Raw genomic sequence first — 13,515 nt, 5'->3', positions numbered from 1 at the left:
GCGCCGCTGACAACCCGTACACGGTCGTACCCAAGATTTTCGACTCGACCAAGCGTGAGCGTCGAGGGCTACGGTTACCCTGCGGAATTCCACCAGCGGATCCTTGTCGCGCGTGGAAACCGTTCGCGATCAACTTCAATTTCGAGGCGTGTCGAACATCCTCCTATGAACTTCGCGAGAAAACGTAACTTGCATGCCCTTTGGTCTTGCAGGAATATATATAATTTTTTGAGCACATCCTCCTATGAACTTCGCGAGGAAACGTAACTTGTATGCCCTTTGGTCTTGCAAAAATGTATATAATTTTTAGAGCACACTGTTCATTCGATAGTTAACGAATCGCTGAAAGACTTGGGTCTCCACGAGCCTGGAGTCTCCCATCTTCAGCTACCCCTTAACGAGCTAATTTGCCACGAATCGAACGTTCCCAACCCCAGCGTTTAATCGAATCGCCTAATCTAACCGGATTCGACTGCGAACCGCTCCTTCTACGGAAACACAAACAACAACCGCGTGCAGCTTTCCCACCTACTGGGATCGAGGACGAGAAAGAGCAGCCCCTGTAAACCTGTCCGACGACCGCCGATGGGACCGACTTCCTCGTTACCGTCGAGCCCCGTGGCGTTCGCTCGATCCAAGGAATACCTTCAGCCCGGCTGGTATTCAATTACCACGTCTTATTTAACCCCGTGCACGCGGTGGCGCGCAACGCGCGCGCCCACCTCCGCGCGGACCGGATGATTTACCAGCCGTCGTTCCGTCGGACGCTGACGCGCGGGAACGTTTTCGCGGAACGCGTAAAAGAGATTAGTTCGGGCCGCGAGCCCGCAGAAGTGACGTTTAACGGCCATTGTGCTCAAAACTGCGACATCCGCGCGCGGCACGGCGCAACAATATTTGCGAACACGCGGGCAAAGTAGGATGGCCCCGGCGCGTCGACGTGGCGAACGACGCGCGCGGGGTGGCGGGCGCAGCCGTGGCGCGGCGGTCGCAGAGGGATGGCGGGGGATATTAACATCCGGTCCCCGGGATTTACGGCCCCATTCGCGTGGCTCCCGGGTCTCGGACGATTTTGTAAAACGAAATGTCTCGTTAGCAAGTCGCTTACAGCCGAACGCTCGGATATACGTAACATGTGTGTACCAGCGGCGCGCGTGCACGCGCGGGGATGTGTGGAGTACACGCGTTTATAACGTACGCAACGGGACGCTGGCTGCTTGGTGGTTTTACAACGGTCTAAATTACCGGGACGACGTGCAGTTATGATGTTAACGATCCGCTCGAGGAGCCGCGACAACGGCGACGCGGGGTCGGAAGGGTGGTGGGTTGCTTGCGAGCCTCGTTTCGGCGGACGGTGGATGCGAAATCGCCCTCTGGACACCTTCAATCGCGCCGGATGTGTGGACGTTGTTGAACACGCTGGATACGCGCGCGTGTAGCCGTGGTTCTTGAGAAACGTCGTGTCGAGGGGTGTCGATGATGCGCGTGTCTCTCAACTTCGTTGCAGATTAAACAGTTACGATGAATCAATCCTCCATCGTGAAATATTACGAGCAACTTTTCTGAACATAGTATTAAAATATCCAGCATCGAAGTGAACGTAGAAATACCAAGAATCTGTTCGTAAAAATCCTGACACGTGTGTGTTAGTCTCCACAACAATAGAACCCTTTGGCGAGCAACTGCAAGTTCGATCGAGCGATCGATGTGCAGACTGAAAGATCGATGAAGCCTCGCAGAACGGAGGGGTGCGGACGAACGACGTCGCTCCACGAGGTCGAGCCAAGCGAGTGCCAAGCTCTTTTTCCCCTTCTTGGAGGACGGCCGTGGCACGGGGCGGTAAATTTCGCGCGGTGATTAAGCGTCGTCTCGGGGGGCTTAAGCGAAATCGCTCCTCGCGTCCGTTAACATCGAAATCCTCTTAAGACATCGGTACGGCGCGTCGCGCGGCAGCCAGGCTGCAGCTGTAAGTGATAAAATTATTTCGACCTCCGCTCAAATAGAGCAAACCCGGGGTTTCGCGCGTCCCGCGCGGCGAAGAAAAACACCCCGACGGGCCGACGACTCGCGCCGCGGCGGCAGGGCAGGGCAGGCGGCGCGGGAATAAATGGCCCCGGCCGATAAAATTATTTCGGACCCGATGTCGAGGAAAGAAAGCACCGCGGCGTCGCGCGATACTCGCCGACAGCCTGCTGGAGAGCAGAGCAAAATGACACCTGCCAGAGGGGTTGCTTCTGGAAATTGATTAACGGACGCAGCTCGCTACTTGCTCGAATTTGTAGCCAACGTGCTTCGTTTTTTTTTTTTTTTTTTTTTCTTGCGACGATACTCTCGCGATGATGACTATGTTCGAGCAAAGTGCACGCGAGTGGGTTCATTGAAGATTCAATTAACCGTGGTGTATACCGCGACTCTGTATAAATACGACTTAGGCGAGGACGTTATATCCGAAGCTCGAGTTCTGTTTCTATTTAAACGCGATCAATTTACTCGCGTCTATAGAGATCTAATTTGGTACTAAGTATCCGTAGTCCGGTTTGGTTGCAGGTATTTCGTTTTGTTCGATTCGTTTAAGCTCTCGAGTATCGCGGAGAGTAGAGCGTAAGACCGCAATGAAACTGTGAAAGTGCGCGCGTCTTCGAGGGGTGGACGCGGTGGTATACGACCTATAAATTTATTTCCTGGTGGCGGCGAAAAACGTCGTCAACGCGCGCGAACGTGTCGACGAAACGTACGGCCTAGACGATAAACTTATTTCGACGAAATAGAGCGAGCCGCGGATTTGCGGGCGAGGAAAAACGCGGTGGACGCGACGGTTGGAATAAACGGCCTAAGTGGCGACTGCCGCACGTGGTTCGGGAGGGACTGGACCGGAGGGTGGGCAGGTCGATAAATAACCTCTGCTTTATTAGCCAGATACAACACTGGCGAAGGGGGGAGAGGGGGAGATAGGTTAAATTAGCGGGAATATTAGTACGCATTTGTGCCACTGAGAAACAGGGAGGTCTTCGACGAAAGTAGCGACAGTCGCGTACCATGGCTGTGCGAACAAGAGTTCGATGCATAAGCGAAATCTTGAGAAGACGTTTCTTTCGCTACTGCGCAGAGAAATGTAAACTGACGACACATTTTCGTATCGCGCTGTTGGAAGCAAAATTTAAGAAATTCGACAACGACGAACGAGGTTTCCATAATGGTAGATTGTACTACTGAATTTGGATGTTAACGCGAGAGAAGAAACTACACGGTACAGGAATAGCAATTAGACGAGTGATATTTATCACATCAGAAAAAACGATTTATCGTATTTTCGGTGTTGCTATTTCGAAAAACGGAGATTCTTTCTATCCCGACGAAACTCGATCTTAAACGTAATTTACAACCCCTTACTCAATGCCATCGAACAGCACATAAACACCGAATATCATCCTACAAATCAAGCTGCTTACTAAACCGCGAGATTAATCATCGAGCTTGCGAGCGCGCGCTCGCAAATAGAATAACAAACATCCCCTTTTCCCCCTCGCGGGGCAGATGGATAAATTCCGTCTTGAACTCAATTCGAGAGCGGTTTCATCCCCGCGACGTACGGTTCCCGGTAAGTTACAGCGGGCTGCTCGCGCGCCACGCGAGAGGATCGCGAAGGGTTACACGCGGTAACAAGCTGGCAACGGTTCTAACTACTGTCCGCGCTGATATATGTGACGGAAAATTGTGGGCGACCGTTGGCGGGAAAGAGAGCCGGATAAACGAGCAGAAACGTAGAGGATCGCGGCGCAGGGAACGAAGAAACGAGAGGGGGTGAAGGCGAGGCGCGAAGGAGGACCCGTGGAAGAGGAACGCGAGAAAGGGGTGGCGGAGGGCGGACTTCCGTTCGCCAGGCGCGCGCTCGCGTTTTATTTACGAATTATTTCATTTGTCTCGGGCATTCTAATTAGAGCAGCTATTTCTAAGCGCGAACGCCACCGTCGACGCCGTCGTCGCAGCCGTCCCTGAACGTAGCCCTCGTCCGAGGTAACGTTCCACGGTGCAACGGCCACGCTCTAATTGCATTACGGAAACATGAGTTTCCCCCGGCGAAATATATCACGAAACTTATCGCGCCACGAAGAAATTGCCATGGCTCGCGCATACACTTCGCCGGCCGCGCAAGTGCAAGCCTCGTAAGCTCCGTGGCCCGCCTACGTGCGCCCTTATACCTGCCCACCCACGCGATGCATACATCACGGTCGCGGTAGTTTTGGTCTGAGCGAGAAAAGAAGCAAAAAAAAAGAAGAAGAAAAAAGAAGAAGGTAGAAAACGAAGAAAGCAAGCGACTTCTTTTCTTATCCACGGCCTTGGCGAAGTTTCACGAGGGCCACGATGAAGTCACGAGATCCGATGTGACAGCGGCAATTTCATCATTTTCGTGCAATTTCGCAGATCGCTTCACGTGGGATTAAAGCGTGACGATGGGGCCGTTATGTATACGCGACACATGCACGTACGCCTTGCTCTCGCGGGTTATATATATATCCACCTGTCCACCGTAATGTTACGTTTCGTTGGTATCGAGAGTTGATTCATTTCGATGCTAACCAAGTGGAATTAATTCCTCCGCTTGGGAGCAGCGAAAAATATCGCGAGGCTTGTTCCCTTGTTCCCGAGAGGGTTAATTAACCTCGCCGCGAGGCCAGCCGGGCAGGCTCGGTTATTTCTGAGGGATTCGAGCCGGTGTCGAGGAGCGGAAAAGTTATGCGCTACTAATTTGCGCGTGGACACTGGTTACGGTTAATTACGAGGCAAGGGTGCGAGGAGGGCCGTGTCAGCGGTATGGACAGATGCGTCGAGAAAATATTGGCGGCACCGCGCGGCGCGTAAACACGGAGGCTTGCCAAAAATTCCGCGCGTCGTAGATGCACGCGCGTCTTTCTTCCCCCGGCGCATGCGGTCGCGCTCGCCGCGACGCAATTAACACCGTTCGGGACGCGGTCGCTCAATTATCGTGGCATCGCGTGGGCGTCGCGCGCGGAACGTGGACCGAATAAATATTAACGCCCGTGGCCGTTAATAAAAAGAAAGAAAGAGGGAAAAAGGGAGGACTCCCGATCGCCGTAGGCCTCCTTAAACTTGATTTGTGCTCAATTACCGCGGTCCACGTCCGCCACCCTTCTTCGTGCCGGCTGCGAACCCTTCCTTTTGCCGCATCGTGCGTTTCCCAGCTTTTTCTTGTTGCACCAGCCAGCCGTTCGCGAGCAGACGTTCCGCGGCGAACGTCGCGACGATTTTATTTATACGCGGCTGCAAACCACCCGCGTCTCCGTGGCGTCGCGGTGCAACGCGGACGCGAGCAGACGCTGCGGGACCAACCGCGCGCGCGGACCGCCGCTGGCGGAGGAAGAGGGGCGGACGAGGACGGGAAGCGTCGAGCAATTCGTTTCGCATTTTATATCCGGCCGCGGGAACGTCGCTGATTCACCCCTGCGGATGACACCGAACGGGAACGCGGATTATTTCGATCCCCGGTGGGGTTTACTGAACCTGAGATCGCGCTCGCGAGGACCACTTAAATACCAGCCGACGCGAGCTACGTCCTCGGGGAGAAAAATTCTAATCTGCGCGAGTTTATTTCATCTGAAGCGTCTCGAGGGATTATTCCAGCGAACCACGCATGAATTCGATTTCTTCGGCCTATTTCCTTTATTAATTATTCATTATCAACGCAACAGGAATCCACGCAAGATAACGTTTCCAACTTTCGTTTTATCGCTATTTCACGTCGTGAAAGACACAAAGAAATGGTTGGAAGAATAAATTCAGAAGAAGCTACGAAACGGTCGCGAGCAAATTCAAGCTTCAGCGCAATCCCACGAGGCGATGGCGACGAAAATTCTCCGAGCGAACGGAAGGCTGGAGGGACGCGGGTTTTCCGAGAACTTGTTCAAAAGCGGGAAGGGATGGGGAGGAGGGGCGCTTAAACGTCACGGTAAACAGGGGTCCGTGTAATTCGGATGCTGGCGCAGGTGCTACGCGGAAACATCTATCAAGATAGCGAGATACGAGCCAAGGGGAACGTTTCGTCCTCTGTAAAGAGAATGGAGAACGGGAGGGCGAGGGGGCGGTGGCTGTGGATCAACTCGAAGAAACGGAGGATTTCACGGGACAGGACGTACTAAGCTTGCACGAGGGTGGCTGGCTCTCTGGCTCGTCTCAACCCTTTCTGCCACGCAACGGATCACGCGGAATTATCTTTTCTCCGCGACGCGCGACTCCTCGAAGAGCCTGCGTAATTATGACATTGTAAACGCTGATCCCTGCTCGTTCCATTCGATAATCGCGTGCACGTTTTTTTAAATGAATTGTTCGTCGTAAAGTACAATAAATGGGTCATTCGGAAGGCGAACTCCAGGAAACTAGCCGCTCGATCCCGGCTTCAAAGTTGAACAGTAATCGCACCATTCGATGTTGAATTCGAGAAATTTATAAGACGCAGATTCGATCGGCGTAGCGTTTAATCGGCTGAAACGACTCGAGCCGTTGTACGCACGCGTCGTCCCCCATCAACCATCGAGGGAACTGGAGGATCGGCTCGCGATAATCCCGAGAAGTCGCATCGGCAATTAAACTCGCGTTTCCCTCGGAACGAGACGAAAGACGGCGCATCCCGCGAGACTAATCCCAGCCCGCCATAAACAGCAGTCGAACGATTAACCGTATCATTATGAATCATAAGAGGGACGAAGGCAGCGGCTTATTAATTGCGATCGTTTCGCCCGGCATTCCGCGTACGGCAAATTGCCGCAAGGTAACGCGAACGACCGTAAAATGTATCTTTGCCGTCGTTGCCTGGAATCCCGACCGCGTTATTCCCTTTTTTCTCTTCTCCTTTATACCCCGCGCCCCTCCTCTTTCTCGTCCTTTCAATTCGAGCGACCGACGGGGATCGCGAAAAAAAATCTGTCGACATTTAACGGAAGGCGGCGAGCCTCTGGTAAATACGCACCGTATATCACGTTCGCGTTCGTGGAATGCCCTCGCTAACGATTATTGTCTCGATGCTCCTCGATACACGGACGATAATATGATATTAATAGAAAACGTACCCTCGCGAATAAGTCTATCGTCTCTTGGTCCCCGTTTCGCTTCTACTCGCGAATCAGCATACGAATTACAGATGAAACGTTCCGCGTGTGTATTACAAATTCTATCTTATCCCCTGTGACGCTTCTAACTACCCGCGGCTTGAACTAATTTCACGTCGACGGTCTTCAAGTATTTTCCGTTCTTCGTAAACTAGATTTCTGACAAGAAAATCGTATTGGATGGTAATGAAAGTTTCAATCAGCATCTAAGGAAAATCTATTATGCCTCTGTTCGTTATCGCAACCTCTGAAAGCTTAGCCAATGAATAGAAAAAATATTGTACTCTGATACAACCTGATCGCAGAAACTATTCAGATTCCGACGAACCCCTCGATCAGATAATAGGAGCCGAATTAGAGGTCGCATTAAAGCGATCTATATAAGATCCGCGGCGAACCGAATCTTGTCCTGCTTATCAGCCGCACCTGCAGCCGCATTCTAAGCGTTCGCGAGAACCACCTACGAGAGAGTGCGCCGCGCGGTCAACCTGTTCGCGTTTCTCCACGATCGAGGCCCCGACCGACGCGATACGCGCGGCCCTCGGGATCTGCGCTTGGCAATGGACTCGCGGTGTCCAGCATTTTTCCCTATCGCGTTTATGGCGCGCGGAACCGAAAATCTCGCTCGGCTACACGCGCTCGTGAGTGCGTTTATCGGTAGCGTCAAAATTCCACGGAATTTACGGTATCCCCGTGGCGATACGCGAACACGCACGAGGATGGCGAGCAACAAGCGGGTGAAACGGACCCAGGGACAGGAGGAAGAGAGTGGAAAAAGACGGCTGACGGGAGTCACTGCGAAGAGGAGAGAACCAGGTCCTCCTCCTCGTCTCTCTCTGTTTCTTTCTCTCTCGCGCGATCGACGTCCCAGATACGAAAATCGTAAAATCGCTACATAATAGCGGCTAGTATAATCCGGTACGGCACTTCGCGCTGAGATTAAAGGTGCATAAAGCCGGCTGGCATAAACGTTTTACAAGCTGCTCGCCTACCTGGCTGCCAAGTGTTGCTGCGCCGATATTATTTCGAACGCCGTCTCGTTACGTCGCGGCTGGGCCTGCATCGACGACGCTCGTGTTACGGTTTTATTCCCGACGCGCGTTCACCGCGGATAAATACACGTGCATTTGGTATGCGCGTGTCGTTACCTCGGGTGTAGCCGTACGCGTGTGGTCGAGAGCCCCAGCGGGGCCCCTTCGAGCAGCGACGAATAAACTGGAGGAACGACGGTGGCTCGGTTGGGGAAATAATCGGCGAACAATGCGACGCTGAGGGTCGTTAAGGTTTACGACGCGGAGAAAGTTACATAGTGACGATGGTGGATGTGGAACGTGGGAAGTGTGTTAGGTAGATCGAACGCGAGGTATGCCACTGCCAGTGGAGCCAGTTTCGTGCGATTTCTGATTCCGATTTCGCGCGATTCATCGAAATTAGTGATTGTCGACGTTGCATTCGCGATGAAATTGCACAGAGAAGACGTTGTTCCGCGGAGAAAATGCTGAGGATATTCTGGTATCAGTTTGAACTAACACAGAACGGATTTAAGCGCGGTACGGACTAACGACGCGTTTTTTAACTAGTGCGTACTAAAAACCAACCTACGTAAGAGGAGATACGTAGAAACAAGCGTTTCGCGCGTTACGAGCAAAGATATCGGGGAAATAATCCTCTGATAGGTTCTTTGTCTTCGGCGAGTTTATATTCCGCGGTGAAATTTATGTTATCGTCGCCAGTCGGGACGCTAGTTATACGTTGGATCAAAGAGAAACACATGTCCCCGCCGTTGGTGTATTCTCTTTGTCGCGGAGATCGAATTCCTGAATTCCTGCCCGACACGCCAGTACGTCAAATACTTTTCCGCTTGGCTCGATCGCTTTCCTTCCATCGGAACGCGACGCGAAAACCCATTGAAACGGCAGCTTTATCTTCGACAAGGGGCACGCCAGGAATCCCACGGGCCCAACAATGCCGTCTTAATGGCGGCGCGGGGACAGGTTCGCGAGAATTTCGAAATCAGGCGCAACGGTGCGTGTCTCCTGGTTCGCGGTCGACGCACAGTTCCTGGTATTTACCGCTTGATCTACTTGCTGTCTGTCGCACGATGTGTTCTTAACTCGTGCAATTACGCGGGCGAAATTTTTAAAAACTTCATCCATCGATCAATCGATTAATTCCATATGAATAGTCAATTTTTCAAAAAAGGATAACGAACGTTTGAGAAAGTGCCCTCGGTTATTAAGCAACGATGTATCGAAGTCTTGAAAGATAATTAAGTACGATGCATGCAAATTAATATCGCGTCCACGTGTTTCGTTTCTAATCGTTCCTGAAGAATTCGATATAAAACTGATTTTCTTATGACACTCACCAGTTGTTAACTTGAAGGATCGTCAAGCCCGTGTCCTGAGCCAGCTGCTTCTTCTGGTCTTCCGAAGGGTACGGGTGCTGCAACAAACGAGAACCACCAACTTTAACAACCACCCCTTCTTTGGAGCTTTCTACACATCTATACGCTTGAAAATATAAGAGATTACACTGACGCAACGGTAAACAATATTCGAAAATTGATGCATCAGAAAAGAGATTGGAGCGAACTGTAAGAGTTCTAATTCCACCCCGTCAGATTCAATATTCGCGGAGCGAACCACCCTCCGCTCCGTTCGCCGACGTAGCAGCCGCGTTACATCTTCCTTACCGAACGCGAGCGTATCCGGGGGTGCTAGCCGGTCACAACTTACGCGTTATTTACGACGACACGGCGTCGAAGCGAGGGGGAACGTCCGGACGTTCCGCGTTCCCGGCCAGCCTGTGCTTTTAAACAATTTATCGCGTGATTTATCGCGTAACAGGTAAGTGCACAGAGCGCATAGACGCGCGGGGGGTAGCAGGGGGTGGGACTTTTATCCGCGCGACGGCAGCCGCATTACAGGCCTCCGCGTCGCGTCGCGTCGTCTGAACGCATCTGCGAAATATTATTTATTGCTAGACAGCGACGATAATAAATAGAAGGAGGGGGGGGGGGGGGGGGATAGAAAAACAGTGAGAAAAAAGGAACGCGACAGATAGAGAGGAGCGGTAAAAAGCTTGTTCCCCGCGCAGCAGGAAGAAGCGCGTTTTATCCTGCTGTCGCGTTCGTGCAGTTGCACGCATCCGTCCTCTCTGACGCTCGTATCGAGTCCCAGGGAGGACGGACTTTACGAGGGACCGTCCAAGATATACGGGAGAGAGGTCAACGCTGGAAGATCGTCGCGTCGCGAACAGATGCCTCGCTGGATACGATCTGGGATCCTCGCGTCGCGAATTATTGAACGAAATCGACGGATCCGCGAGCGATGAAGCTGTGGAAACGATGATCCTGCACTACAGTGGATCGCGAACAGAGAGAGCTTAGAGAGAGCGTAGCCAGTTACCACGAGGGTCGTTGTAAATTATCCTCTTGTCGCGTTTTAATGTCCCTCTTCTTGGAGGAAGCTTGTTCTCCAGGGGATGCGAGTGGTAATAACGTTTTGGGTCTCGATTTCCTTGCCAAAATGGACTGTTCCACGGGAACAGCTTGCGGATATGATGCAAACGATGGATTTCAGTGAAAATGATGCGTTCGAAACCGATGGCGGTTAATTAAAATAGCGCGATTCTGGGTTTAGAGGAGTAAAAAACGAGAGCATAAGTACGAGAATCTTAATACGGCTGTTATTCGTCGAAGAATGAAGTGATAAATAAATAACGCTTTAAAATTCGATCAGGACATGCCTCAACGCCCACGCGTAGCGTCGTGGAAAAAAAAAATGATCGCTCGCGACACCGGCGGCAAAGGGAGCAGGCGCCATTGGCAACAGCTCAAAGGCGCGGCGGCGAAAGCGGAGCTAGATGCATAAATGATGCACTCCTCGGTTATTCCATCGGTCTTGTTGCGCGAGTCCATAAATTCGTGTATAAATCTCATCGTTCTTCCAGCGAAGTTACTGCTCGCATTAATTTCGCACTTGCGGCAACACCGACCGCTCCGAGCAACAGGAAGACGTACGACAAGCGCGCGATCTTTCGCTCGCGCGAACGAAAACCCTGACCCGAGACGCCTTCACCAGCGAGCCGTCCCTTTTTAACCAAGGCGTGGTAATTCACCGTGAAAATTGAAAACTCCACGGGGCCACGATTCAACTTCGATCTCTGCCATCAAAACGAAGGTTCTCCAAACCTGTCCGACCCTGCCAAACTCACCTTCGTCTATATTCTAAAGTGTTTAGAACTCGCGGATGGAGATGATATAACGTGGCAATAAATGAACAAAGCGAAACTGCAGTCGGAAATCCGGCGACTTCTTCTGAGGATATTTTACAAGGTAAGCCGTATTAATTCGCAACAAGACATAAGTGACAGCTGGACGAGCTGTCACAGTACAAATACACTGTTCCTCTGCATTATGGATGAGAAACTGCTCGGACGCGGAGAGCTAACGTTGCAAGGGAGGGAGAAAAAAAAAGGAGGAAAAGAACAGAAAAACACGACGCACGCGATCCGCGGATAATCACGTTAATTACATTACGCGAAACTAGCTACGCGAAACGGCGATCCCACGGGGACAATGCGTCGTGCATCTTAATTTCCATCTCTTATTAGCTACCATCGCGATATTAAAGTCGTCGCTGAACAAACAAATCGCGGACGCCGTCTGTTCTCCATTTATCACGGGACGCGTGGGGGCGAGCGCGTAAACGTCGAACTCCCACCGAACAAATCCAGGGGTTAATTGAAATTCCTGTTGGAAAACGTTACGCGCAACATTTCCAGATCAATCAATTCCATCCTGTCCTGTATTCAAAGAATACTTCGAGGATCTCTTAACATCGATAACCAACCATTATTCAGCCCCCTCGAATTATAATCGACCAAACACCGAACGAGAGGATGGTACCGCGCGAAAAGTGAGCAGACCGCCTTGGAACTGGGCAGTCGATTAAATCAGGCCCGGTTTTACGCGGCCACGGCGACACGCGGGCTCGTAACTCACCCCCTGGGACGCGGGAATATTAAATTCGACGTTGACTATCGGGCCCCGCGGACCGATGCCAAGCGTCGGTGGTGGCGGCGGCGGCGTTCAGCGGCTGAGGACGCACGGCGGATCCGGCTGGCGCATAAAAGCCCGCGGCTGCACCGCAACCGGCGGCCGAACCGCATCATATTTTTACATAATTAGCACGTGGCGCTCGCGGTATTACGTTCCAGGCCGTCCCTCGTGCCACCCGACAACCCCCTGGCTCGTTACTTTTTGCCGAAGCCTGCGGTATTTTTGGAAACCGCCGTATAGCCCGCTCCACGGCCCACCCTTCCTTCCTGCCCTCCCTGGCTACCACTGTATATCATGTTTCTTGGAGGCGAGCCATGGTATACATGCACCAGAAGCGTGGCTTCTTCTCTCTCTCTCTCTCTCTCTCTCTCTCTCTCCCTCTCATCCCCTCGTCGCTGGGTGAAGCCCATTGTGCGGCCGTGTATACGCGATCCGAGCGATTCTTATCCTAATTAAATCGGCCGAGAGCATTGTCTGCCCGTGGAGTTTCTATCGGATCTCGCCTGGCTACCTAGCGTTCGTTCTCTTTACCCGTTCCGCGGCGCAAAGTCATATCGAGCTGCGGAACGGAGGCATCCATACGGTGGATTGAGACGTGATTGCGAATTTGATCGTTGGCATCGATCGTTGATCTAGCCTGTGGTGCTGAATTACAGAGACGAGAGACGGGGGATGAAAGATTCTCTCAGGTTTCCGCTGTAGAATCTTGCATTCTATTATTGGCATTCCTGTTTACGAATAATTCTAATTAATTATGGACGATAATATGTTATCATAGTGGTAGATAATTGAAAATCTATATGTATAAATTTTTAAGTAGAGAAGAAACTCGAAGAGGGGACGAGTTCGTCGATAATTAATTACATAGAACAGAACGAAGAAGAAAGGTCCAAGGAACAGGGTTTGTATTTCGTTCGCAAATCCGAGGACCACCGTCTCCGTTTCCCATCCCCGTGGCATTGGCTCGCGTCGCGTCCGCCTGGTTGGTGTATGCATAAAACAATCAAGATAATTGTTGAGGCTACACGGGGACCGGCTGGCTGACTGCTTTCCACCCTCTTCTGGGATCGAGGTGGCTGCCGGAACGGAAGGCGGGCGGAAGTAAAAGGGGCAAAGAGGGAAAGAGAGAAGGCAGCAGCTATCCAATTACATTGAAAACAATAGTCTTAAGTGCTCGCGGCGGTCCGTTCGTAGCCAGGCTCGTCCGCCCCCGCGGCCAATGCTTTTCCACGAGGGGTCGGCCACCCCCGTGCGGGAGGGCCACCCGTGACGATGCACAACTTTGACTCGCTAAAAGTATTACTGCGAGAAAGTTGCAGGTAACACTCT

General features: G+C 51.9%; 1 protein-coding gene across 1 annotated transcript in view; it reads right to left on the bottom strand.

Annotated features, from left to right (window-relative positions):
• The window catches only part of Hth (Meis homeobox homothorax), a 438,429-nt gene that overhangs the window by 85,867 nt on the left and 339,047 nt on the right, over positions 1–13,515 (bottom strand). The window contains exon 11 of the mRNA XM_076906279.1: positions 9,490–9,566. Within this exon, the coding sequence (XP_076762394.1) occupies positions 9,490–9,566 (77 nt within the window). The remainder of the gene's footprint in view (positions 1–9,489; positions 9,567–13,515) is intronic.

Source organism: Xylocopa sonorina, chromosome 13 (genome assembly GCF_050948175.1).
Source record: "Xylocopa sonorina isolate GNS202 chromosome 13, iyXylSono1_principal, whole genome shotgun sequence".
NCBI classification, from domain to species: domain Eukaryota; kingdom Metazoa; phylum Arthropoda; class Insecta; order Hymenoptera; family Apidae; genus Xylocopa; species Xylocopa sonorina.
This window is presented reverse-complemented; position numbering and strand designations above follow the sequence as displayed.